Source organism: Nelusetta ayraudi, unplaced genomic scaffold (genome assembly GCF_046127955.1).
Source record: "Nelusetta ayraudi isolate G7.1 ecotype Tasmania unplaced genomic scaffold, CSIRO-AGI_Nayr_v1 ptg000060l, whole genome shotgun sequence".
Lineage (NCBI taxonomy): Eukaryota > Metazoa > Chordata > Actinopteri > Tetraodontiformes > Monacanthidae > Nelusetta > Nelusetta ayraudi.
Genome location: NW_027466110.1, coordinates 241,367 through 269,140, shown reverse-complemented (window position 1 = coordinate 269,140; position 27,774 = coordinate 241,367). Strand labels below are relative to the sequence as shown.

The following is a 27,774-nucleotide window of genomic DNA, read 5'->3' as shown; positions in this document are numbered from 1 at the left end:
CGAACCGTGGACTCTGTGAACTGCCCCCCCCCTCCAAGGATGTTCCACCTGGTTATGTTTTTTTTTTTTTTTTTTTCAGTTTTTGTGCTCCTAATATCACAATATCATGTCACAGACAAGTGTGTGATTTGCTACAGTGCACTGGCAACATTTTGGATTCTTAACCTCGATCACTGAGCAGCCACACTCAGCTCCAAAAAGAAAAAAAACAAACAAAAAAAATCCAACAAGAAGAGTCGGACTTGAAGGAAAACCAGGCCTGACGAGATGCCGTCTTCATAAAATTATACATGTAGCATGTCTGGACATTTAGGCGCCTCAGCGTCAGCATTGCAAACTCCAGCCTGCACAAGCACAAGTTCACAGGAAAAAACAAAACAAAAACAAAAAACAATACAGTGAAATAGAACAAGCACTTTCTAATCGGATCGAGCCACATGCAGTCCGTCATTCACATTTGTAAGGTCAGCGGTGGCGCCGAGGTCGGGGTTGGGGGCACCCTCGCTCTTTAATTTGTCCAGTCAGTCACTCAGTTTGCTCCCCCGTCTCCCTGGGCCCTCTGCGGACCCCCTCAGTCGGAGCCCCTGGGCGGGCTGGTGTGCTTGGAGGCCGGCGTGCTGCAGCAGTGGTTGAGGGTGTCGGTGGACATCTGGGCGGTGCAGGCCACCCTGGTGTTGTCCACCCGGCGGTTCAGGTGGATGACGGTGGTCTTGGAGGGCATGGAGGTGTTGCCGTTGTCCGCTGACCAATGGTCGCAATGGAACAGGATCAGGAAACACTTGTAGAACTGCGGAGAGAGGGCGTCGTGCGCCCGGTTAATCGGCCGACTCAGAAAAAGTTACATTACGCACCGAAACAACATTGTTTGCCTCGTAATTCGTGCGTCTGCGATCGGATTAATTTGCCCGACACAGCGCAGGCCTTTGCCATTACGCGGATGATGGAATTAGACGTTTGTTCTAATTGACAGCTGTCAGAAAGGTTTGTCTCCCAAACTTGCGGCAAGTTGCCCGCCGCACGCGCCAGCCTGTTTTTTCTCTGTATTTTTTTTAATCTATTTATTTGCTTTTCCCTGTTCCTTGCTAACTTATTTACCACCGAACTCCGCAGGGAGGATTTTATTTGGGTTATTTGCCGGCCCTGTTATCGCCACGATGGAGCGCAGGAGGGCAGCTATAAGTAACGCTGCAACACAAGATCACACAAATGGGCCGCAATTTTCGAAATGGCCGAAGATAACCTGAACACACGCATGTTCCTCTCGCCGTTATCGCACTGCCTGCTGAGCCAGGGACAGCGCTTAATGCATTATGTATTTTGTTCTATTTTTATCTCTTATCTGAAGGCAGGTTTTGCTCCTGTTTTTTCCCCCCCGTGCGTTCACCTGAACTTCACAGAAGACACGATAACACATTTGCAACATAAATCTACCCAGGGAAACTGCAGCACCTGTTCATGGTGACTGTTTTTTGTTTTGTTCTTTACATAAGGAGCCCATGCAGCACTTGCTGCGCCGACTAAGAACGGATATTTCTGAGTTAGCTTGAACGTAAATTTATTTTCAATGCAACCTCACGTCGTCTCCATAGATTTTGTGTTCAAAACCATAATCTACATAGCTACAGGCTAATGTAGCTATGTAGCTAATGGCATGCTAGCTGAGCAATACCATCCACTAGCTAACGACATGCTAGCTGAGTATTGCCATCCACTAGATAATGTACTCCTGACCACAGGGTGGAAATGTTTCTAGGTGCTTATCTATGTGGTGCGTGTTTGGTTTCTCTTTGATAAAATGTTATCTGTTTTGACCTCAATGTTGAAGAGAAAAAAAAGTTGTGGAGGGCGAAGACGCAAAGTCATGTTGTCACTCGTGGTGAACGCAAAATAGCCGCATCTGCTACACAAGTGTACTGTTTTAAAGTGTGCTGCACTTGAGTCTACAGGTTGAAGTATGTGAGCCTGATCACAGCTTACAGCTGATTTATTTCAAATCTCCACCCTAACACCACCTCTGCTAACTGTGCGCGAGTCTCTGCCAGACTTACTATGCAGTCTTCGAGGGTAAAAGTCAAACACTGGTACTGTGAACATTGAGAAGATGAGACTTGCAATTGGCTCAGAGAGAAAAAAAAACAGACAATTTATTTGGATAGGCTTTGTTACACGGTTACATGCTGTGTTTATTCACTGCTTTCTCTGCCTTGTGGGCAGGTGGTGTGCACCACCTGCACCATATTCATACAGTTGCTCACCAAAGCCTTTGCAATCTAACGTGCCCAGCCATCACGCTGATAGGCCACTTGCTGTTGACTCACTGTTGACGCAGCTTTGATTCACCGCAGGTGTATATGCACACCGAGGATTAGTCCCATCGACCAGATCACCTCAGCCGCATTTGAAAAGCAAGCAGCGACAAGAAAACAGTAAACACTGACAAAGAATGTTTTAGCTTTTTTAGCAAGATGGCTCTTTTTAAATGTTATAGCCTCGTCTTCTTTTTAATTCCTACTGTGCAAAGACTCAACGCTATCGCGCAGTAATTTCAGTGAGATCTTTTTATTTTGCAGGAGGCACAATTAATAATTATTTTGCCACTGCTTTTAAATGAGCTCGAATTAAAAGGCACCCTGTAATTAACTATGTGAGCCATTTTCTATCTTAAAAATGACAAAAAACAAAACAAACCTCCATCAGGGACTGATTGCTCCCACTCGTAGCTCAGAATAGTGGAAAGCCAGACACTGTTTACAGGACACATTTGTGCATCCACATTTCTAGCGTCCATTATCATGCAGTGGGTAATCTCACTAAATCCAACAGACTGGACATCAAGTCAGCATTCGTAAATCCCCTATGTAAACACCAGGCGGCCTGCTCTGCATTCATTTCGATTAAAGGCACTGTAAACACAAAATGTCATTTTGACCCAGTTTTTGAGTCAATTGCGAAAGAAGGCTCAGGTTCTGGTTCTGGAGTTTTACTGACAGAAAGAATTTGACTCTGTTCTCCTACAATTAAAAAAAAGTATTCAAACTTGAAAAGAAAAAAACACCCCAACATATCTCCATACTGCATGTGTGATGTCATCCAAGAGTTAGGGCGATTGGCCTGTTTCATTTGAGTCCAACAGGCAAACTGTCTGTTTTCAGTCAATATATTCTCTCCAGCCAGAAGTGTATCAGTGTTTTCATGATTGTGAACACTGAGGAGGTTGGACGGAGGATGGATTTTTTTTTTCTTCTGTCAGCTATTCGCTTAAAGACATACATCACTGTCAGAAATATGATCTTATCCTTTCTCTAGTGAACAGAATGATTATTTTCGCCTTTCTTTGACTTTTTGCTGCTTTATTTGCTCCGTTGCTGCATCCAGTAAGAATTCTGGTTTGATAAAAGCAAATGTCGGGTTTGGATGCATTCCATTAAAAAACTCCAAAACGTGTGAGGCCAGAGTTTCTCCCCAAATACCTTCTAGGCCCTACCCAGAACCCACAGGTTAACCACTTTCTTCCGTTCCCTCCCTCTCGTTGCAGGGATCCTCCTGATGATGGCGCTGTGCGAGCATGTGCACGTGTACGAGTACATCCCCTCCATGAGGCAGACGGACCTGTGCCACTACCACGAGCGCTACTATGACGCCGCCTGCACGCTGGGCGCCTACCACCCGCTCCTGTACGAGAAGAGCCTAATCCAGCGGCTTAACACCGGGACCGAGAGCGACCTCCGCAGGAGGGGTCGGGTCACTCTCCCGGGCTTAAGCACGGTCGACTGTGACGTCAGAGAAACCTGAACTGAACTAAACCCCTCTCTGAGCACGCACACAAAAACACACACACACACACACATGCACACACACACAAGGGGTCTGGCCTTTTCTGGCTGGGTTTTAGGTAGAGGTGCAATAAAGCCACTGGAGACGAGACGGCCGGAGTTAAGGAGTTTCCAATTAGACCAGTGAAGAACATGAGCCATAGCCCTCCAGGAAAGGGATCAACGTTTGGGCTTCTCTGTGGGGATTTGTCTTCATTACGATGGTTTTATTAAAGCCGAGGACCCCGGCCGCAAGGCTTTCCAAGATGGAAAAAAAAAGGAAAAAAAACAACAACAGACTTTTTCTCTTCTGCTTTAGCTGAGCCACGTTAGCGTCAGAGCTGACTAGGGTAGCAACAGATCAGTTTGGTTTTTTTTAGATAGACAAGTGAATTTTCAATAATCGGATGTGTTTAAATGGTGTGAGCAGTTTTCCAATAGTATGGCTGGTTTTCCACTTGAAGGGACAGGCCACTGTTGATGGCAGTGGGCGTGATTTTTTTTTTTTTTCTATCTTCTGTTTGTTCTTTCTTTCTTTTCTAAAATAAATAAGAGCCCAAAGCATTGTGATTAAGCAAGAGGACATCCAACTGAATGTCAGACATGCAATAGAGACACAAATTTACACTGTTGTGTGTTCTTTTTACGTAACACGCAGGCACCGCCATCTTGCTGTTTCACATTCCTCTGGTGTCTTGGGAAGCGTCACATGTTATTTTCATGTGCCTGATGTTTTTTTTTTTTTTCTCTTCTCTTCTTTTTATTCCTCAACCTGTGCATGCCGGCTCACTGGCACCCGTCTCCTAGTCCTCCTTCACACCGTTATAGCTGCTTCCTCAGTCGGTGGGGATCAGCCTAATGATTGCTTCATGGCCAATTGGATGAAATGTGCCAGTGGTCCTGCTATTTTTTTTTCTTTTGATTAGTTTCTTTTGTTGGGGGGGGGTTAAGTATTACCATTATTAATATTATTATTATGATTATTTTATCATCAATTGAAACTAAAGTAAACGGGGGGGCCTAAATGGATTTTAGAAATTGCTCCGAAGCAGCAGCAGCCCTGTGCCTAGTGGTCAGCTGAACACTTTCCTCAGGTGGCCTTGTCACTGTCCGCACACTCGCAGTACTCACTGTGGCCGGACTGCAGTGTCAGAGTGCCGCTCACCAGAGCGTGCAGAGCAGCTGACGCTCCAGACTCTGCGTTTCCTTTGCCCTGCACTAACAACCAGCTCCTTGTTTCTCGGACGGTCCTCTCCTTAACTGAATGTAATTTTACCACCGCTGGTTATCGCGAGGCTGCAGTCTCAGCCGAATTCATTATGTGAAGGGGTTTCTTCTTCGGCTCCTCTCACGGAACAACTTGGGAGTTCATTTCCTCTGTCTATTAGAGCCTCATACTTTCTGAATCCTCCTGATATTGGAACGTACCTCTGGGCCGCCCGCCGCTGAGAACGTTGCATAAAGGGGAATTTGAACCACTGGTATTGGCAGATCTGCTTTGTCTGCAAGTGGATTCTCTTCTTTTTGTTTTCCAATGTTTGCAGTCTGTCGGCGCCGCATCAGCAAGCAGTGCCATATATGGAAAATCTCTTGAAAATCTCCTACAGAGATTTTTTTTTCCTTTTTAAAATCTTCAATGTGATATTCCTAGAAATTGTTCTCATGCAGTTGGTTGTTGTTCATAGTACGATGTGACATCTTGTTGCAGAAATGTTGATGCTGTGTGTCGGCCTCTCTTTTGAAAATGTAGATGATTCAAGTGGGGTTTTGGGTGTCATCGTTCTTCACAGAACTGTGTCGTGCTGAGACTGAAATTGTTTTTGTTTTTTGTTTTTTCCTGAACCTGCTCTGTTAAGAAACATTTTTATTGCACCACTCTTAAACCCGTTTTCCTGAAATTTCCCGCTCGTGTGAAAGCAGTCACAGATGTAAAAAGTCAGCGTTTACGGTGAGCAATGCCTGTAAGCATTCCTAGTTATTTTAGAAGGTGGCATTTTCTCTGCACCAGTGAAGAGAAGCGAAGTAGCAGGTGACGCCATCAATTCTGCGCTGTTCTGCATTTGTTTGCAGAAATTACACGAATCCCCAACAGCCAACGTGTGCGCACGGTGACGAGTTTAAGCAGTTCAGCAATGCCGCACAGTTAAAAGTGGTCATTTCACAAAAAAAAAGAATCTAGAACTTGGTTAGCTATGATGTGAGAGTGTATATAGGGAAGAACCGTGATGGCTGCGTTACAATGGTGGCAGTCAACTTTCTCTTTGCAAAGGCTGCACTGCTCACCTTGAGCTCTGCACGCAAGGGAACAATGGTGCAGCGCCTGACTTACAACCAGAGTTGCAGGTTGTTTGAAGATCCGGAAGTGATCAAAATGATCCAGCAAAAGGCAACATTATCTGCCTGCAAATTAGCAACGCTGGCTGATGCTGATAAGAATGCCTGGCAGAATTGCTGACCGAGTACAAAGTCGGGGGCACGATGTCATAAATACCCTTTTAATTAGCCCTTGTGTGTCAGAATCAATGCAGTAGATTTAACGTTACACCGCAGTGGAGTCAGAACTAGATGGGAATTTTTATTTTTTCATATTATATTATTATGATTATATCATACTATACGATTATTATATTACCATTATAAAATGAATTGATGCAACTTGTAACAGAAAAAAAAAGAACCTAATCAAAGTGGTTTACGGCTTCAAGGGACCTAATACCTCTTGTTCTAAGGATCTCGGATTTTATCATTGCTTAAGAGAATTAGTAAAGCCTGAGCCACTTTTATTTCAACCGGGACACTTTCCAAGCTGGCCATGCGTGCAGGACGCAACCATGGTGACCTAAAGGCTTTAAAACCGGGGCCTCCATCCGCCGTCCGCTGAGATGCTGTGGCTTTAGGCTCAACCGGCTTCATTATCCTTTGTCGTGCGCCCTGAATGTGGACGTGACTAACATGAACGAATCACACAGAACATTGAAGCTATTTCATCAAATTGATGCAAACACCCCCCCTCTAAATCGTATGCTGCCCCAAAGCAGTTCTACATTGGCTGCAAAGTTGGAAGGAATCGTACAAAAACATCCGCGCCCGCGGCGGCGGCGGTGGCGGCGTCTTTCGTTATTTGTTAATGTGGCCTGGCCCTGTTTGGCGGTTTGAAAGGCCAACGTAATGGCTGTGTTACTATTAGGTACCCAGCTCTGCATTTGGGTGGACTGTTTGTCGCGCGTTTTTAGCAATGAGCCCTGAAGAGAAAAAAAATCTGTTAGCGGGATGAATTGCGTGCGTGCAGAGATAACTCTTATAACTCCTATAGTGGGATTTGCAGGCTTTCTCCAGCCCTGCTGTAGGTTTTACCTTTTTTTTTCTGGTAACGACTGACGATCTAATGTTTTATTACTAGTGATTGTAACACACTTAAGGTGCAGAGACTCTGAACATATTGTACCTTTTGTTTTTTCAGTCCTTCCTAACGACTTACTCTCCGGTGCACAGCATGCGAATCAGGATCAGGGCTAAGAGTCTTAAACTGTCTGTGCTGTGCTGTGCTGCAGGTAGGACACCATTGTCATGATGTTCTAAATGGTGGTAAAGGTTTGTTTTTTTGGTTGTTTTTTTTTTATTATTATTTATTTTTTTCCTCTCCTTTACTTCCAAAGTGATGTTTTGCAAATTTCTAGTGCATGCTTGTGGACGGGGAGCCCTGACGCAGCTGCAGTGCAGCTATTACTAGTTCCCTCGGAGCATTTCATTAAGTGCAATGCCTTCTGGCAGTTTATATCTTTCCATCTTAATGTCGTGCCAAATTCCATTTTTAGCAATGCTCAAGGTCAAACATAGGATGAGGGCTCAGAGCAATAGCACTTCTTGTCTCTCGCTCGTGATGTATGATGTAATTCTTGATCCTATGTATGACGATTTTCACAGAAAAAAATGTTTGACCAGCGGTGAAGCGGAGCGATGAAGCAGATTTCCAGACACTGTTAATTACATTTTGCTCTCTTGGCCTCCGCTCTTTTCTCCTGGGGCCTGTTTTTCATGTCTTATTTTTACTCAGTATTGTGGGCATTGTCGCTCCACACTGCCTCTAAAAGATTATTTAACATTTAGGATTTATATATATTTCCCCCCTGCAGCGTTCTGCAGTGTTTTCCGGAGAGGCCAGGGGATGAAAGACGGATGTTCACTTTCTGCCAGCCCTCCTCCGGGTTGATCTTCCTGACTTTGATTTTGCCAGCGATTTTTCTCTTGTTACTACACTTGAAAAAAAAAAAAAAGTATTTAAATGGAACATTTGTATGATTTCGGCTGTTGTAATTTTTTTGTCTTTTTTTACCGTGTAAATAAAGCTGTTGTACATGTCCATGACGCCGACTCACCTGTTTGTTCATGAGGATGTAGATGAGTGGGTTGATGACGGTGCTGCTCTTGGCCAGCAGCGACGGCACCACGCTGGCCACGGGGCTGATGATGTTGGGGGGTCCGAACGTTGCCATCATGGCCACGACGCCGTAAGGCATCCAGCACAACATGTAGCAGGCTGCTGTGGTCAGAACCATGAACAGTATGTGGTACTCTCTCTTCCGGGCTGCCGTCTTCCTGATCTTGCCCACCTGCGGATGCACATGTCACTTTGCATTTAAAATTCGAGTCATCTACTGGCAGGGTGTCAAAAAAATGTATTTCACGGCATCTCAAACCTCGAACGTGCTGCTTCCTAAGAATTCACCGCAAGGGCTCGCTGCTGATGCGCCCTGCGACTCTCTGACAGCAAGTCGAGCAGCTGAACAAAGAATTCATTTTTGAGCACAAACGCTATAGACGATTTGTAAGAAAGAATGACAAAAACCTCTAGCAGTAAGGTCAAAAGGCGACAGACTGAAGGGAAAAACTTTGTTGATGTGAAGGAACCAGACTGAGTCGTTTCCCCTGGATCCAGCATGTATATATATACATAGATATATTTTCAGGCTCTTTAACAGCCGACTTTTTGTTGTATTCACACAGAATTTTGCGCACTTGGAATTCTCTCAGTCACTTTTAATTAGACAGTGGAAAGGTTTTTTCATTAAACACTAAAATGTTCCCATACTTGCTAATACTTGCCAAACACATTTTTGTGCACTCATGATGATTGCACAGCATTTGAGGTCATCATTTCATAACACTGCTTGTAATTGAGTTCAATGTTGAAATTAGTCAGTGACCCCAAACTTTGGAACAATAGAGTATATATTTAAATCATCCACTCGTCTCTGTTGTGATCTCACTCCTTCTGGCACATCTGACCTGTTGGGAAGAACCCGATGAACCTGGCTGTGTAAAAGTTACCGGTGCCTCCCTGGCCACTCCCCCCTCTCGAAAACCCGCTGCGGTCCGCCTGCTCGAGCACTCGCGAACTTTGCCATCTATTAGATTCTGAAGCCGCACCTAATCATTTGTTCTTTTCTCATTGATTTTTCAGTGTGACTGTCCATCGCCGCTTATTAACATCAACAGCTGATGAAAGCTGCTCATCACTTGTCCTGATTCGTTCACCTCCACAATCAATCGGCTACCCGCCCGGCTGCCTAGCAACCAGCACATGAATCACTTTACACCATTTCCGAATTGCTGTTGCATCCTCCCTCCACTGCCGGAAGCCTCAGGTGCTGAGCCGCTGGCATTTGCTTTAATGCCTTTTGTCAATACTTTGTTTGCCAAAAAAAGAGGGATTAATTGTTCCCGCTGATTCTTCTGCAGCCCCCTCAGACCGACAAATTCTTATGTGGGCAAAATCAAACATTCCTCAGGGAATCCGCAGGTGCTTTTGACTGAAAGACTATTTTTCATGCAACCGTTGTGCAACACAATATTTTTCCAAAAGTTGCCTGAAGTATGTGAAAACCAGTCTTTTACAATATATTTTTTGAATTAATAATAATGTGCCAGCAACAGGTTAAGCTCTGCTTAAGAGACCTTAAGCACATCACAAAGTGCACAATCCTTCATTTTGTATTTCATGCCCCCTGGACATAAATTGTGCAAAACACTAAAAATATGAGAAAATGTCAAAAAGTGGAGTCACAGAAGCTTCACTTCAAACACTTCTCAGCTCTCGAAAGACCATTTCGTGAAGCCCAGAGGCCAGATTACCAATCTAGGAATGACCGTGCACTCAAGTCGACAACGTTCTATCGATATATTGGAAAGACAAGATTGACCGAATACTGTTGTTGTCAGCACCACTAGCCAATACCTAATTAGTGTGTATGGGCTAGTGATTTTGCATGACGGCATATGCATGGTGAGTCATAAAGTGTTCCACCTATGTCAGGCTACATTACTTTCCCTGAGCATGTGTTATTCCAACGTGACCAATGGAGATTCAACCTACGTCTACGTGAACCCGACGAGCATTCCATTCACCTCGTAGCCCTATTGTGGTAACACTGACAGCCCTCTCTATACATCAAAGGGGACCACATTCTTGTAGAAAGTGGCAGCAACAGCGTTTGGCATTGGTTAATGAGAAGCACAACCCAGAGGGCGTGATTTTTGAAAAACACATTCCAATGTGCTCTCTGCCAATTTCATCGAGGGGCATTTGTCTGTTAGGTTCCAAACACTGGTCGATTCCATATGTCTTTGTTATAATTACAGTAAGTGTACTACTGCTGTAGATTATACAAAAGGAAGCTGCTGATCATCACCTGAGTTATTTGTATCCTTAAACTGCGACAGGTGAGTGTTTGTCTCAGTATGTCTCAAATTGTAGCATGTAACATACATTAGAGAAGGAACACAGTCTTGGAATACATGCCTTTGCTTTTTACTTGTGGCATGCACAGAAGACCGGTGGGCAGAATCAGAGGTAAACAGCTGCCCTGGTGCTTTTAGTAAGAGAAGGACAAGGTTATCATGGATTTTTTTTCATATGTGTTTATCTTTTAAATCTAAAATGATAACCACTTGGTTTTTGTTTTGTGAGAAATGCTGCATTTGGTTTGAGTGCGCAGCTGTTCGGATTACGCCTTCATTTTCAAGCCACCTTCCTGGGACCATTTCGACCTTGGCCACTCAGCGCTTATAAGTGAGCGAATGAGAGCAATCACACACAACTCTGGGATAATTAAGTCCGATCTTTTGACGTTTGCTGGTGGTAAATCGGAGTTGCGAAGTCCAATTTATTTTGCAGTCGGCTGACAAAAGATGCCATCGTGATGAGGACTTGGAACTGTGTCCAGTGGGATAAAAGGCCCCCTGAGTAATTGTGACACAGATGTAATAATAGGGAAGAGGCACTTTGTCCAGGTCCCTTATAGACACCAGAACATCATTACAGAACAATACAAAGCAATTTAGTTGGGAAAAGCTGTAGATGCTGGCCACAGATCCCCAGTGACAGAACATTTGAGAGAGGTGAGATGGGCTCCTTTGAGGTTCCACAGAGCTCCTTTATCTCCTTTGTCTGTTTGTGTATGCTGCCGTCATCATCTAATAATCTTAATATGTGCATCGCTACAGAAGCCCAGGGTCACAAGCGGCTTACAAAAAATAGGATTAAGACTATTTGGGGGGGAAAAGGAAAACAAAGAACACATCTTCATGGCTTTGGGCTTTGTAGCAGCAAACTGAGTCATCTGGGGCGTATAATGCTTCTCAGGGCTCTGGGGCATGATCGATCTAAAGCGCCAGGTCAGCAAAGGATTGTAGTCACCACTTTGGTCAACCAAGCCATTTTTTCTTACTTCTGTTGGGGGAAAAAAAAGCTTTTATCTATAAACAGGAATACAACATGTTGCACCAGATGGAACATCCTTCCAACAGTCCTTTGTAGTCACCTCACGTAGACATCAGGTAGCAAGCCCACAGAAAACGTTTGTAGAGGGGAGGGAAAATCCCTTTAATAGCCCGATGAACCCTGTATGGCAATTCCCTTGGGCATATCATTACGCATAATGCGAAATAAAAAAAAAAAATACAACAAGGACTGTCATATGGCTGCTTGTTACATTCAGAGTTTTCAATTACTCTTTTTCATGGTTCTTTGTGGTGTTGGGACTTGCTAAAGTTGATTTTACACCTGATCACATTTGTGATAATTTGACAAATGAGAAGTAGCTCGTGACCAACATTTGAATAAGGAAGTGCATATGAAAGGAAATGAATTAAGGAAATAAATGTTCTTGTAATTTTGATGATTATTTTCAGATTTTTTTTTTTGCATTCACTGTGGCGGAACTGCGTAAGGGAACTTCCTCGACTCCGAGCCCTTTTGTGCGTCTACAGTGGACATCAGGAGGACGCTTTGAGGGATTAGCACTCAGTAAGCAGCTCGCACAGATGACATCCCATCACTGGTTCTGTACCAGTTCTCAGGAGGTGAGTAGGGTACTGGAAGAAATTTTTAACACTTCTCTCCACCACGCTGTGGTGCCTGTCGGATTCAAGAAGTTCATTATGGTTCCACTTCATATAAATCAAAACATACAATTCTGATATGAAGAACTTCAAGCAACTGGCCCAGGTTCACATTATGCACTCAGTCACCACTGTGGGACCAGTTCAAAACCTGTCTGTTTCATTACATGTATACAAAGACTCAATGCCAGCTCTTTACAAGCTAACCTTCCTGCTCTACCTGCCACTTATGTACCATTACTCCACAATGTAGCCAGGCGGTTGTATTGTCAAGTATGCGCACAACACAGACGCAATTTGTCTGATCTCAAGCAGCGATGAGTCTCACATGCAAGAGATACGTGGGAGAGCTTGTTCACTTGTGTAAGGCAAATTACCTGTGCATGAAAGTGGAGAAAATTAAGAGCGAGGTGGTTAAGAACTCGAGGAGGAAAGAACGTCACTGCTGTGTAGCTCACCAGCAGTATACTTGCTTTAGCCAAAGCAAGTATCGTGAAAACATGCAGAACTTGGGTCAGAATAGTATGGAGATTTTTAACTGTATACATGTTTTTCTTCTTCTTCTTCTTCTTCTTCTTCTTCTTCTTCTTCTTCTTCTTCTCATCCTCGTCTCCCTGGTGCAAACCTTAACCTGGCTCTCTTTATCAATCAAAAAACCAATAAGTTGTGGGGTGGATGCAAACTTGAGAGCAATTTGATTTGCATGAGCAACAAGATTAAAGTTTAACAAGAACCATTAATATCAAATACATCTCAAATGACATCAAATGGCCACATGAAGGTTTTCACCTGGACAGACAATCTCTACTTGTATTTGTGTATCCTTTGTATCATGGGAAGGAGTTAACTGGTTAATATTGAAGTCAATGTGTGATACAGCTGAAGAACAGTCTGTTTGCTTTGGTATTGAGCAGTAGCAGATGGCCAAAAGTTTGTTTTTCAAATTAATCACAGGCTCAGTTTGCATGTTTTCATGTTTTCATCACATTTGTTTATGTATTTACAATGCTAAGCAATCGCAAATGCGTCAAAATCTTTCCAAATGGCATGTTGTGCGCAAGACTTTGCATGGTCACGTGTGACCAGAGGAGAAGCTTTGGAGACAAGCCATCAGCTCAGTCGGAGAATAATGTACAATGTATTCAAAACTAAGCTCAAATTTAGCAGAAATTCTGCGCTGTTTCTTCCCCCTCTCCAGTCTTCAGTGAAAAAAAGAATGCGCTCTTTACTCATACAGACAAGCAATCTCAGTCAGTGGCCTTTAGCCTTTTGATGCTGTTCAGAAAAATGTAAAAGAATTTGTTCTTTGTAACACAACTATTGTTGGACTTTTCTTCAGTAAATTTTGCAGCTGACAAACATACCAGCCCTCACCAAAGCTCAATGTTAAAGTCTATATAATTTGTTTTGTGTTATGAACCCACCTCCCAGAGAGTCATGCCTGTCTGTACCCTGCCTTATGAAAGCAAAAATCCCCCAGGAATTACAGTTTCCAGTTTGCTGCTACATCGGGACAACAGGGTAGGTGCCAGTTACATTTCTTTGCTGCATTAAAGTTTGATCACCATTCAGAACTGAATGTCAAGCAACCCTCCAAAATCTTCCGTAAATACAACCAGTCACATACCAATAAGTCACCATCGTGCCAAAGCAGCAAACCTGTCATTGTTACTACAAGAAGAAAGCTCTTCCACTGCATGTGACATATGCCTTCTTGATTTACAGACTGTTGGCAAACCCTGACAGAGAATTTCTTTTGACAAACATAGCTGCGCTACATTGATGTCGCGCCATCGCAATGTGCCATCTGTCACACTCCTGTACTTTGTCCTAGCGAGATGCCTGTGATGGATGGACCGTGTTGTGTTTCAAGCTTAAGCATATCGACTTTTTTCTCGAGCATGAGAGACGTAGCAAAAGAACGCAGAATCTTGTCCACTTCTAATGTGGTGGTGGACGACGGTAAGATTACGATGTTTCTTTTCTTTTTTTAAGACTACTTCCTATTCTCTGTGAAGACCAGAGGAAATGCTGCGGCTGCGTTTTCTCACGCTGAACAAACAAAAGCCCTTGAAGACAGGTCATCCTGCTGCTACGTGTGCAGCCGCGGGCAGTATCAGCACAAACCAGGATCACCACCAGGCAATCTGCTTACATCTGCTTACAACATCGGTCAGAAACCTTTAATCACGCTCCAGTGCCTCCTTACCTGTTTGACTGCCAGCAGTAGCCGGCTGTAGCAGTACACCATCACCAGAATGGGTATCCCCAGGCAGAATGTGAACAGGCAGATGATGTAGGCATGCGACTGGGCCGTCTGGACCGTCCAGGACACAGAGCAGCTCGTCCCTGCTCCCTCGATGCCGTAGCTGCTCCAGCCCAGTAGAGGGGGCACTGTCCAGAACAAGGAGTACACCCAGGAACCGACGACGGCCAGCAGGGGTCTGCGGTAGTTCGGCCCCTGCTTGTTGTATACAGTCAGAGTGCTGTAGCGGTCGTAGGAGAGGATCACCAGGGAGATCAACGAAACGATACCTGAGGACAAAGAGAAAGGAGAAGTGAGAGGGACCCACTTGACAGTTTCTGGAGCGTAAAACACTCCACATCTTTCTCATAAGTCATGCTTAAATTTGGGGTGCCAGCATAAACGCATTCATCGCGATGAGATTAAATACAAGGCATAATGTACTCATTTTCAATTGCATTTTAATTGCAAGCCATTTGTCCCTTTCATTCACCTGTAGTCAGCTCCTCAAGTCCCTGCGCTATGTTTCGACACTGTACCCAGCTAACATTAGCTCTGTTTATTCTGTGCTAATCACATAGCGAATGGTTTAAGCAAACACCTACACCTGTGGTTCTCAATAGGCGGCCCGGCCCACCTTTTGTATCTAGAAAGAATAATTCTCAACTCCCTCGTTTGTTTCATCCAACTTTGTCCAACAAAATGCATATCTTGTCAGAATTTTTAAAATGCGAAATAAAAACGCAATTAATCACAGTTAACTATGGAACTTCAGAGCTTAATCGTTTGACAACCGTAGTTAAAATTTTGGTCATGCAGCACAAAGACAAGAGCTCAGATGCCCACAAGAATGAAATTGATGTTATGTTTTTCCCCCTTTGTTCTCCTGTTGAAATCCTCATGTTTATTAAGAGCATGCCGTATTTGATTTGGAATACTGCTGCCACAAAACATCTGAACAAGAACAAGAACAAAAACACATTTTTGTATGTCAATTGATAACCCTCTCTCCGAAGTTTTCCCCCACTGCATCTCCGCTTTGCATCCTGCCAAGAGAACAACTGCCAAGCCCCGCACAAACATGGTAAATATGTTGTGTCTGGGGGACACATAAAGGCGTGCACTCGTGTCTCTCCGCACCAGAGGCAACGTGCGCAGGAAGTGGAGAACACACGCAGGTCAGGCTGTGCACTCATACAGCATGTCAGCTCTGTGTCCGCCTCGCATTCATATTTAAACGCCTTTTACATTTCTCGCGGCTCTTGGGCAAAACACGAGGCTCCGCTGGGGAATTTAAGACAGCTGCGTGGCCCGCGATGTGCGTATGGTCGCACCATTTGAGCAAAAAAAAAACCCTCAATTACGTTATCCATCAGTACGCTAATGGGCCATTTTATACCCAGATGATTATGATCCATGCAACATTTCGTACCAGTCTGGCAGGTCAGCACTTCAGAATGTTGGCTCACATCTCATTCTTTTCAGTGGCTTAGAGGGATTTCAGCGCGTATCGTTATCTAGTTAGAGTCTGCACGCATGCACACACACACACACACACACACACACACACACGCTGGGACGGAGCAGCATTCCTCACAGTTTTCTCCCACCAGCCTGCCCCATTTTATCACAGATCCTTTGGCGGAAAAATATTAATATTCATATAATACAACTTATACGAGAACTTATATCTTCATAAGTTGTGCAAGCAATAGTTTTGCGCACTTTTCACACTTTTCACACATGCAGCACACATCCCTTCGTATCTGACCAGGGTCATCTCTATTTTCTTGTCGAAGACTTTTGACCTTTATTTTTCTGTGCTGTTTTAATAGCAAGCCATTTCCAACAACTACCGCCGTGGGACAGCTTATCAGAGAAGGAGCAGTGAAAAGACACGCTTCAAATTGGACATGACTGGACTGAACTGGCACTCCATTTCACCATCTGTTATTTGAGTGGTTTGGACACTAGATTTTGTACGTCATAAAATATCTATCTATCTATCTATCTATCTGCCTGTCTGTCTATCTGGCTCTCTGTCTTTCCATCTGCTTGATTGATTAAATCATTCTGACAATGATAATACTTTAAACAGGTGCTCTAAATCAAACTCAGTCATAAAAACAGAGCTTCTACACTTAGCCAAACCACAATATTGATGCTTCCAAGTTTCACGCTATCTCCTAGCGGAGCAACACCGCGTGTTAGCGGTGTGATTTTCTTCTCCATTCAACATCTGGCATGCAGATAATTAGACGTGTGATGCGAGCGTGTTCCAAGGTGAGCACGTACTTGTAAAATACATTTAATCATGCCTGACATTCCTCCCACGTCCGTGGCCTCCTGTCAGTGCTGGCTGCCTCGTGTTTATTCAATTAGCTTTACAACCATCACTGTGTTTATGTTCAGCATCAAAACAGGAAGTCACGGAATGCTCCGCGGGGATGGGAGGTTGTGTTGTGTTCCCAATCAGTCATCGTCCACTTGTGTCGACACTAACCTCATAAAGCATAACGTGCAATAAGCAAATGGGTCTCAGAGGATTACTAAACCCCATTAAGGTCATATTGCAGCAATGCACTGACAAAGGCCTGCATTCAATCAGCAAAATTAAACGCACGTGGCGTTAGCATGGTATCAACAGATGATTATAATGGTTTAGCGACAGATTATTGTAAGCCTCACATGGATAACCAGCGTGTAAGAATGTTTTCCAATGTGAAATGTCACTATACACCAGTTTCGTTCTACGCGAATATGCGTAAAAAATTCACCAAGCGGATAAGGTTTGGCGCTCGTGCCAAAGGAGAAACAATGGAGTTGATCCTCAAGCGATGATGTCCTGGTGATGGTTGAATTAAAAAAAGAAAAATAATAGAAGTCTTTGACTTCACCCAATATTATTCTTGAGTGATGATGGGTGAGATCCAGGAGCTCAAATTTTACCCAGTGAAATTTCACCAGTACTTTGGAATGTCCGTCAACTGGCTCCACGTTTGCAGAGGGGGAGAAAAAATTACCGGTAGCCGATTGAGCCGGAACAGCACCTAGCGACATGTATGAGGTGAAGTATTAATATAAGGCTAAAAAGCTCTCTATAATTGGTTCTCCCCCTCTGCAAACGTGGAGCCAGTTGACGGAGCAGTCCGTCAAATTGTCCGAAGTACTGGCGAAATTTTACTGGGTATAATTTGAGCTCCTGGATGTCATTGACATGCCAACATCATTTTGATTGGACAGAGGTCTAGCCTTTTCGCCTCCGCGAAATTCGACACAAAAGCTTTTTTGGAATTTCGCCTCGTTAATTCGCTCCCGGTGTGTAAGGATCTTTACAGTTACACGGCCCCCATTTGTAGAAAGCTTTGACCGAGCATAGCATTTTGGAACATCTTTTTCAAGGTGGGCTAAAGGGTGGCTGGTTGTCTACCTGACACAGTAAAGGCAAGCAATCTTGTTGCCAGATTAAGTACCAACTGAGATTGAAAAAGTTTGGGGATTAAACTGTCTGATATTAACTGTTTCTGCCCTCAAATCTGTACTGCAACTTCAGGGACTTTAATTTACTTTCAGGCTAACGTGTCCAATTTATTTCTGTGTTTCACTCTTGACCCACCCTCTTGTGTGTGGAGCAGATTTGATTTTTTTTTTTTTATTATTATTATTTTTTTTTTAATCAGATCTTCGGTCAGTCCATCTAAACACTGACAATTACCTTAAATTGTGAGAAGAGCCCAAAATAGGCGAATTCCAAACAGATCTGAGGTTGTTGTTCTAACCTCTTGGCCATGTTGTTGATCAGTGTGTCAGAGAACCACTTTCCTTGACATAATAACAGTAAATCTTATACTGATTTTATTTATTTGTGTTGTTTCTAAAGTAACCGAGCAAACAAAAATTCTCCAAATGTCCTGAGAACCTATCAGTGTGCGTGTGTGTATTGCACGTTTTCACAAGTTGTAAAAAACTGGTGTAAGCAACTGAAGTAAAAGACGGACTTTTCTCATTTCACTGTCAGCCAAGAGACATACATTAATGCTTCTAAAAAAAAAAAAAAAGAAAAAAGTGAATTTTGCATGTATAATGTACAACTTGATTAAAAGATGCAAAGTGGTGGGAGATGCATTAAGATACTGTTTCATGAAATATTTAACGTTTAGGTTGTAGGACACTGTAAATGTTTTGAAACTTGAGCTCCAGTCACATCCATCCTTCATCCCTCGTTGACACTCTTGATTTCGGAATCACAGGTTTCCAATGTTTGTACTCGTCCAACCAGTCAGAGTTCAACGAACATCAAGGCGGCTGGAACTGATGAGATCTGAAGTTGAAGTTTGAAATTTGTAGGACCCCAAAGGGCTTTCAACAACATTTGTGATTATGTGATGAAAAAATATTAACCAAATGAATCTTAAAAGACATCCTCTTGGAAGTGCCCTTGGAATAAATAAATGAATTACATTAAATCATGAATCGTATCATAAATTATATCTTCAATACAGACATTCACTGTAGGATTCAAAACTAAACTTAAGTTCAGACAAAAAGGGACTCATCAGTATTCTCTCTGTCACACAAGGATTTTTTTTTTAAACCAACGAGCCAAACCTGCTTTTGTCTTTCGTCCTGTTGTGTTCAGCCAAAGCAAACACATAAAGGCCCTAAACGCTCATATTTCACAGACTTGGCACCCAGCTGCAAACTTTACAGAAGCCAAGAGGGCGAGATTATCACTTAATATCGTACACGGCGAGAGATTTTCCACGGCTGCTACAGACAGCAGGAATTTGACGGTAGCGCTGAGATTTACAGAGGAGACAAGTGATCCAAGTCAGGCTTTCCAAGGGCCGTTTGAAGTTCAAGTCTGCTGTCTTTACGCAGGCGATGCCACGCATCAGCGCTTATGTGTGTAATGTCCTCCTAACAAGGCTGCGGTGGTCAGAAGACGAGATGTACTAGACTGTGTCGGATGTTTGCGAGCGCGTAAACGCGGCGCGCACTATTTGCGGTTCATTCAAGTGCAGGGGGGCACTTCTGTGAAAGACAATAATTGTTGATTACGTGTTCTGCAAATTGGTCGTTAAGAACTGTGTGGGGAGCGTCGGGCCACCGCAGGTCAGAAATAATGGTCGTGCAGCGCATGGACGCACAGAGCAAGGCATTATTAGTTTGGTCTCTTTAATTGACCTACTTTTGAAATTCACTTGCTTATAAAATTCCTGTGCAATCAGCAAAGAGGACATGAGGATGCCTCAAATTAGACATTTTTTGAGCTTCTCAGTTTGTTTCAAACAACACACGATATGCGTTTAGTGTGGATATTTCTGTAATGTTAAAGCCAGAGCAGATTTTATTGCTGACGCTTTTTATTTCACTTGTCGACGTTGTGTTTTCTAGTTTGAGACACACACACACACACACGCGCGCCCGTCTGAATTTGCTCTTTGGAGTAAGATGAGGCAAGTGCAAAAACACCTGCGTGGCATCCTGAAGCTCAGCATCTCAGCGGTATTGGTGTCTGAATCGCTGATCACTGACTCGCAGCAGCAGCGGGCAACGAGATGTCGTTATCACCAGCGTGCAGCATCACGCTGGGAAAAGTCCACAGCATCGGCACAAAGTCATCACCACAGTGGGGCCTACGCAGGAAGCCATGGCTTCTGCGGAGGGGAACAAAGTCAAAGAAACACCTGCTGGATTTCAAAAACATGCACACACGCACGCATGTGCATGCACACACACACACACACAATGGAAATTTACTCTCTTTTGAGTTTTTTTTTTTTTTTTTTTTGACGTGAGGCACAACAAAGCGTAGCGAATCAATACCCTCAGACATCACACAAAGAATACAGATGGATGGGGAGAGAATGTTTCTCTCACAGAGAGTCTGTGAACGCACCATCTGCTGGCGTGTTGATGGAAGTGGAAGGTGGGAAAGAGAGGATGAGATAAGGCAGCATTCAAGAGGTGAAAAAGAAATGTATAATGCAGATTGTTATCTCTATAGACATTATTATTATTATTATTATTATTATTATTATTATTATTATTATTATTATTATTATTATTACACAACAGAGAAAATATCCGCTATCTGTGGCTGCTGGAAGATCACACAATCTGCCTTGGTGAAGCGCCCAGTGACAGTGAAGAATGGATGAGTGCTGGTGGGGACAGCGATGTGAAGGGAATGGAACAGATCAGCGGCTCGACCACTCAGGCACGTTTTGCCCGAGTGGTCAGTTCAGCAGGTGACGTAATCCCCACAGCTCAGTTATTAACTTCATTTGCAAAGCTTTCTGAACAGTCCTCCATCACTACCCATCTCAACCACCTCACAAAGAAGTGGCACATTCGGCCACCCTGAATAGGTTCTGTGGTTCAGAATGGTCGATTTTTTTTTTTTTGGTTGCCACAAGCAAGGTATTTTGTATGCTCTTTTGGGTCAATTAAAAACCAATTCTTTATTTAACTCACGTGATCAAAATCAACGCCTGCGCCTGTGAGGAATTATCATCTGAGCGACGTGAAATTACAACCCTTAAGGCACAGATGATGGCCAATTTGCGTTTATTACAGAAGATGGGGAGATAACATGTAAATTGGGCAGTATCGCTGCAGACGTCTTGGGTGTTAGCTAACAGGAACGGAAAAGGCAAATACATTAGCGCCGGTCCCAGTGAAATAGTTTGCATTCTTGATGCCTTTCTCCGGCCAAGTGGAAAAAAAAGGATCACGCACGCACCCGACCTCACCCTAAGCACAACCCATCCTCAATTCACACCTTATTTTAACCTTTCACAGTAAAAATCAGCCAAACTGTCTTTAATTTTAATGAATGTCCTTATCTTTTGGTTTTAAAATGCAACCCCCCCCCCCACACACACACACACACACACACACACACGCGCGCTCTCTCTCTCTCTCTCTCTCTCTCTCACTCTCTCTCTCTCTCTCTCTCTCTCTCCCCCCCTCTCTCTCTGTGCAATCTCTCTAACACACGCACATATCATGTCAATGTCTTCACAAAGAAAATTATTCTATTATTTTTTATTATTATTATTATTATTATTGTTATTATGATCGACTGATGGTAAACCAGTTCCCCTTTCCCAATCTATTTTAAATCCAATGTCGTGTTGCACAACCAGCAGTAATTATTGATTGCTTTTGTTTGTCTAAATCAAGTTTGCACCGCCACCGCCACCGCCACCTGTAGCTGCGCAAAGGTCTGCTTATTTATGGCACCTTAATTAAGTTAACTTAGAATTGACCGTGTTTTCTGAGAGCAGCGGTTGATCGCAGCATTGATGGCAAAGCTTCATCCAGGGTCTCCCCCGTCCCCCTTCGCTTTTTCTAAGAAAGCAACTTTAAAAAAAAAAAAAAAAAAAAAAAAAAAAAAAAGTGACTTTGCGACTCAGTGATCGCGATATGACCACGACTCACCGAAGCAGGAGTTGATGAAGCCGTACCAGCTGCAGCCGGCGCGACCCAGCAGCCACTTGCCGCGGATACTGGACGCGAAGCTGAGCGTGGTGCCGAAGAGGCACACCAGCATGTCGCTCACGCTGATGTTGAGGAGCATCATGTTGACCGGCGTGCGCAGCTTCTTGAATTTGCAGAAGAGGAGGAGCACGATGAAGTTGTTGAGGAAGCCGAAAGTCATGATAAAGCCCAGCACCACGGACAGCACGACGAAGCCCGCCGGGGAGAGCTCGCCCTGGCCCGGCGGCGCCTCCAGCAGCCGCCGGTCATCGCTCAGGTTGAGGCTGTAGTTGAGACCGGCCTGACCAGAGAACATCCCATTCATCGGAGCCGGTCCTCGCCCGTGGAGGAGCCGCTTCTCGTCGGCAAGCGCGGTCACTTTGGCTCACCCGGAAAGTTTTAGAGATCGCGCCTGTCTGCGGGTGCGCTCCCCATGCTTCTCTAACCTTGAGTCCTTAGCACGCGCGCGCCACGCTCCCCAAACACAGCGTGCCCATTAACGCGAACCACCTGTTATCTTCACGCGTCCTCGTCTCCGGGCTGCGCACGTCCTCTCACGTACTCATGGATATTTTTTTTGGCACCGTTCTTCTTTCCCTTCCCCTGCATGTATTCTCTCTTGGGTGTGGGGGTCGATAGTGAGTTATTGTCGTCGCCGAGTCATGGATGGGTGAGTTGTAGCCGACAGTTGTAATCCGTGTGGGACCTTGGGCGTGTGGAATTGGCGCCGTTGCGTAAAAGTGCGCACGGATCTGCCGTCCAGCATCTTTTAAAGGGGGGGCGTTACGTCACGAAACATTGGGAGGGGGCGAGGTGGTGTGTTGGGGGCGGTGTTGCGGGGGGGAGAATGCGCGCGCGCCTGGGTATGTGCGCGCGTGCGTGCGTGGATGTCTACGTGTGCGTGCCAGAGAGAGGGAGAAAGGGAGAGAGAGAGAGAGAGAGAGAGAGAGAGAGAGAGAGAGATGGGGGGTTAGAAATCAATTTGCACGGTCACATCTCCATCACCGCAGACCAGCGGCGGCATCAGAACGACATTGCTCTGAAAATCAACAGAAATTTGAGGTTCACACAAACCACCAAGAATCCAGGAATCTGAATGAGTCGTTGAAAAGATTGTACTGTGCTGGATGAATGTATGTGTGTGGTGCCGGGCCGCTGTCTGTGTTACATGTGTGACCTGTGAGTGTTCCTCGTGGCTGTGTGGAATGTGGAAACAGTTTTCCTGAAAAGGACAAATAGACTAATCTAATCTGATCTCATCTGGGATTATGAGTGTTTTTATGTAGTGGCTTTTGAGACCCTAAAGCAAACCGGTCAACTGGAAAAAAAAAATGAAGTTAGCAACAGAGGAAGGTCTATACCAGATGGTCATGTGGTTGTGATATGTTTGACCCTTATACAGCAAATGCAAAACGAAAATCTAATAGATGCCAACTTGATGACGCTTGTGACAGTTGAAGTCTGCACTCTGTACTGGGTTAATAATTTATCCGATTCTAGTACTGTGGTGGAGGAGGAGGTGATGCTGGGTCCCTGGAGAGGTGCCATGGCGCAGAGTGGGAGCGGCGATGTTTGATGAGAGATTGGGACAGAAATATATTCTTAAGGCTCCAGGGGATGTGACAGGTGAGTGTGGAGGAATATAGGCTATGAGTGTCCATAACAGTGTCTGTCAAGAGTGCTCTCGTTGTTGAGTTGCAATCTTTAATAGCGAGAGATACAGAATGGGCTTGTACTCACACAATGTCGAAACTTTGTTTTCTTTTATGTAAACACAACGTAGCAAAGGCAACACACGCACACACACACACACACACACACACACACACACACACACACACACACACACACACACACACACACAGCTCTTTTGAAATTCCAACAATAAGTGTCTTGAATGAATTGTTGGGAGGAGGCAGGCAGGCAGGTGGAGTGAAGCGCTACAATAGCTACAGTGGTGCGCTCGTGCTGGCAAGATGTGGAATCACTTGACAGACGACGATAAGTTCATGATAGCTTATCAGAAACACCAAATGTGAAAAATCTATTCAATCCGCTGCCTTGTGTCGTTGTTGATCTCGTTGAATTTGATGAGATGATGAGTTGTTTCCACCAATCCCCAACAACGCCCCCCCCCCCCCTTTTTTTTTTTTTTTTTACAATGATACTCAAACACTTCAGGAAAGGAAAACTGCTTCACAAAACTCACTTTCCTTGTTTGATCATACATGTTGCAGTAGTTTTATAAATGTGTTTAACTAAAAGTCCTGTTTTGTTGTGTGTGGATTATGGGCTGCTTAATGGTGGTGGTGGTGGTAGTTGGGGTGAGGGAGTTTGGAGGGGGCGGAGGAAGAGTTGATGGCCTGAAACAAGCTTACAAAAATATAAGCACTCATTAAAATTAATATCAAAGTCATTTACATTTTCCTGCTCCTATTACAATACTATTGTGTTATTAAGCTTCATTAACATCAAGTCACTTCGTAGCATGGGGCCCAATGTACCTTGCATTGGTATGCACCGATTGTAACCAGAACATACAGAGGAAACACTGGCTGAAGTGAATCGAGTTGTCATTTAGGGGGGCATAGTTGTAAGAAGGTTGGTGTTCAGTTTGTTGCAGTGTACAGTCTCACCTCTAGATGCCACCAAATCACACAGACAGAACACCTGTAAAAGTTTGACATTTGTTTGGAAGTTGCCCAATTTTGCAAACAGACAACACAGCAATCAGAGGTCACACATCCTGTTGGCTTTCGTCATTCGTTCTCCAGTGGTGGTGGTGTGTCTGGCAGGACTTATTACACACTGGTGGGCCCTTTGATTTTCAATTCACTTGTGATCCACAGGTGGGATATTGTAACAATGGGCGGGCAACGAGACGAATAAATATGGTTGTATGTACTCATTATTTATTAAGTGTATATGTCATAGATGTCTCTCACAGCAGCAGCTGCAGCAACAGCTTGTTTTCTCTCTTCTTGGTCTCTTTTCACGACAGCAAATGTTCTCTCGAGCTACTTTAACTTCTTACCACAATCTAAAAATATACAGCCTGTAAGTACTGGTCCTTGGGTGTGAAAGTGAGTGTGCTTGTCTGTCTGTCTCTGGCATTCCCTGTGATTACCTTTACTCAACCCAGAGACCCCGGATGCAGTACAAGTGGTGGTTGAAAATGGATGGATGTTGTTTCCTTTAGACAAATGCGTAAACACATTTTGCTTTTGTGTAACTATTTATGATCCACCCGCGCATACCTTAATGGCTTTTCAGCTTGATGGCACATCATGTCGTGGTGCGGTTGTGAAATAAATTGAAAAAAAATTACCTGTCGCACACCCTCTCATTCTTCTCTGGAAGAAAAGGTCGAAGACTGCGTGATGTAAATACAATGAAAAATAATAAGGAGCTGATAAAGCCACGCCACACATCATTTGCACTTGCTGTCTGTACGTTATATCTGTTTGATATATTTTTCCGTCACCGCAGCTCTTTAGTCCATGCATTACCTCCTACATCTTTTGCGAGAATCTGAAGAAGTGGGGAAAGGAAATCAATGTTTTGCCAACAGAGGTGGGATGGAAGTGGCAGACAGAAACTCAGTTGTGAAGATTGGTCATCTGCCAAAGGAGAAACAACAACAATCACATTGTCCTCTCGAGGCCAGCGTCATTACAGAACTGCAAATTCACAATATGACTCTTGCAAAGTAGATGCAATTAAATGACAAACGGTTATTCAAAGAATGTGTATGTACACGTCAGTACACTTTCCTGATAAAGTTAAGTCACTGAATTAGTTTTATTTTGCATCTTTGTTCTGAAATGAATCTAAAAAAAAATAATGTAAGAGATCACCTAAAACTGAAAATAGACTTCCCCCCAAATCCCTTGTGCTTCCTGGACTATGTGATCAACCTGGATCTTGAGTTGTGTTTGTCTCTTCAGGTCACTGACCCAGTTGGCCTCATTTTTAGCTTTCCAGGCAGGCGGTAAAATAATCGTGATGTCATTACATCTCTTAAATACCTTAACATATGTGGCCACGTTTTTTTTTTTAACCTACCATCAAGACAAAGTCCAGATATGCGTTAGCTATTCTCTTTGAGTTAAATAGCACACTGAGCAGATCATTAACTGGCTGATTTTAATGTCCTACAATCAATTTAAAGTGAAAATAGGCTGCAAACATACAGCTGAATTTGATGAGACGGAAATGCAAATAGCATTTTGTAAGGAAACCAATAGTTCAGTATTGTTCTTTTTCTTTTTTTAAATTAACTCAGAGTTGTATTATTTATGTCAGTACTAATTACCAAGATTTCGACTCAGCCCTTGGAGACAAAAAGATTAGCTTACATATTGCTGAGCAATAAAACTGTTACTTGATGTAGAGCATAATGCCTCTTTATATGGCTTCGCAGGTTTCTGCAACCAGACAGCTGGGTATGTTATTCCTCTCTGCTAATATTAGTAACATATGGAAGATAATAATTTGAAAACAAATAGTTTGCTATGTTGGATTTTTGTGGATGCCCACAGAAAACACCAATATAAGTTTAATAACAAAAAAAACTGAGAGGTACAAGCTCCACGTTAAAGCTCCTTTGAATAAACACTTTTATTTACTAAATGGATAAATGAGATACACACTATTATTGAATGCACCCTAATTAACCAAGCCAAAGAAATACATAGTATGCTGTGATAGAGCATCTGTGGGCTCCTATAGGAGGGATTTGTGTGTATGCATGGTTCAGGAGAGTTCTGCTTGAACTGACATACGAAGACCTAACACTCAGAACCTCATCAAGGAGCCATTTCAAAGACACGCCAGAGAAGAGACCCTCTTTGAAGAAAGGACGTGGTGTGTGGTGACTCATCTTGTTTAGAAAATGTGTCCAAGTACCTTCTGGGTTGGTAGGGAATGTGTGAGATAGGGCTCTTTAGGGTGTCCCTCCAGTAGACAAACCCACTCAATTCAATATTCAGGTTGTCCCACAGGTGAGAAAATGTCTGTTATGCTTTTCTATTTTTCTGTTATTAAATTTGATTATTTAGTGTACGCACTTGATTTTTTGAACTAACTGTATTTGAGTGCCGTGGTCAATTCTAACATGATTTTAGTTATATACTTAATGGGTTAAATTGTCATTCACAACATACCTTACTATTACAAACAGTATGTTCTTATCTCAATCTTCTTCTCTCTAGTCTAAACCTGTCAATACTATAATCCTGATGCAATGAAAAAAAATATTCTTGAAACAAATGTTTTGCTGCCAGGATTTCTGGTATTATTAGGAATAGCTCCAGTGGCGGGTACAGCACATCGAGTACACTGTTAAATTTTCCCAAAACAATATAGAGTCCTTTTTCAGCAGAGTGGAACATTCTGTGAAGTTATGAATGAGCCGTTGTCACGAATATAAATGCCATTTAATGCAATATCAAGTACAGTCCGCAGTTAGCCTACAATTTATCACAATTTTCAAGTGAATCTAAATGGATTGCTGATTCTCAGTCTGATGGTCGTTCTCTCCAAAAACACTTCTGCATCATTTCATTGTATAAGCCATGACATTAACAATAGTCTGTTCAATTGTCAGAATTTGCCAAGAACATAATGCCATGAATACCATTTATAATTCTCTTGGCAAGCATGTGGAAAGGGCCTCAAGACTCAAGGAAGAGGAACAGAGAGAAGAAGAGAAGAAGTCAGGGTGCATGGTGGTGGAATAGGAGGAACAGGGCAAAGAGTTTAAAGACTCCATGCTGTCCCAGATGAAATTCAGGCCACAATTAGAGAGCATTTTATTGGTCATAGGGC

At 43.5% G+C, this 27,774-nt stretch overlaps 2 protein-coding genes across 6 annotated transcripts in view; one reads left to right on the top strand and one right to left on the bottom strand.

Moving 5' to 3' along the window:
• The window catches only part of st6gal2a (ST6 beta-galactosamide alpha-2,6-sialyltranferase 2a), a 67,690-nt gene extending 59,513 nt beyond the window's left edge, over positions 1 to 8,177 (top strand). For all 5 annotated transcript variants that reach the window (XM_076040377.1, XM_076040379.1, XM_076040378.1 and 2 more), the window contains one exon: positions 3,536 to 8,177. In XM_076040377.1, the coding sequence (XP_075896492.1) occupies positions 3,536 to 3,792 (257 nt within the window). In that variant the 3' untranslated portion in view covers positions 3,793 to 8,177. The remainder of the gene's footprint in view (positions 1 to 3,535) is intronic.
• On the bottom strand, positions 96 to 22,653 carry tmtops2b (teleost multiple tissue opsin 2b). Its single transcript, XM_076040381.1, has 4 exons — positions 21,907 to 22,653; positions 14,422 to 14,747; positions 8,189 to 8,422; positions 96 to 787 (listed from the first exon to the last, which is right to left on the bottom strand). The coding sequence occupies exons 1-4, from the start codon at positions 22,268 to 22,270 to the stop codon at positions 572 to 574; spliced, it is 1,140 nt and encodes a 379-aa protein (XP_075896496.1). The 5' UTR covers positions 22,271 to 22,653; the 3' UTR covers positions 96 to 571.
• Positions 22,654 to 27,774: the final 5,121 nt, after the last annotated feature.

Excerpts from the sequence above, each read along its gene's own strand:
- tmtops2b (XM_076040381.1), bottom strand. The coding sequence starts at position 22,270 with ATGAATGGGATGTTCTCTGGTCAGGCCGGTCTCAACTACAGCCTCAAC. Across the intron at positions 14,748-21,906 it reads CTTCATCAACTCCTGCTTCG|GTATCGTTTCGTTGATCTCC; the intron begins GTGAGTCGTGGT and ends CTTTGTCCTCAG. Across the intron at positions 8,423-14,421 it reads TACTGCTGGCAGTCAAACAG|GTGGGCAAGATCAGGAAGAC; the intron begins GTAAGGAGGCAC and ends GTGCATCCGCAG.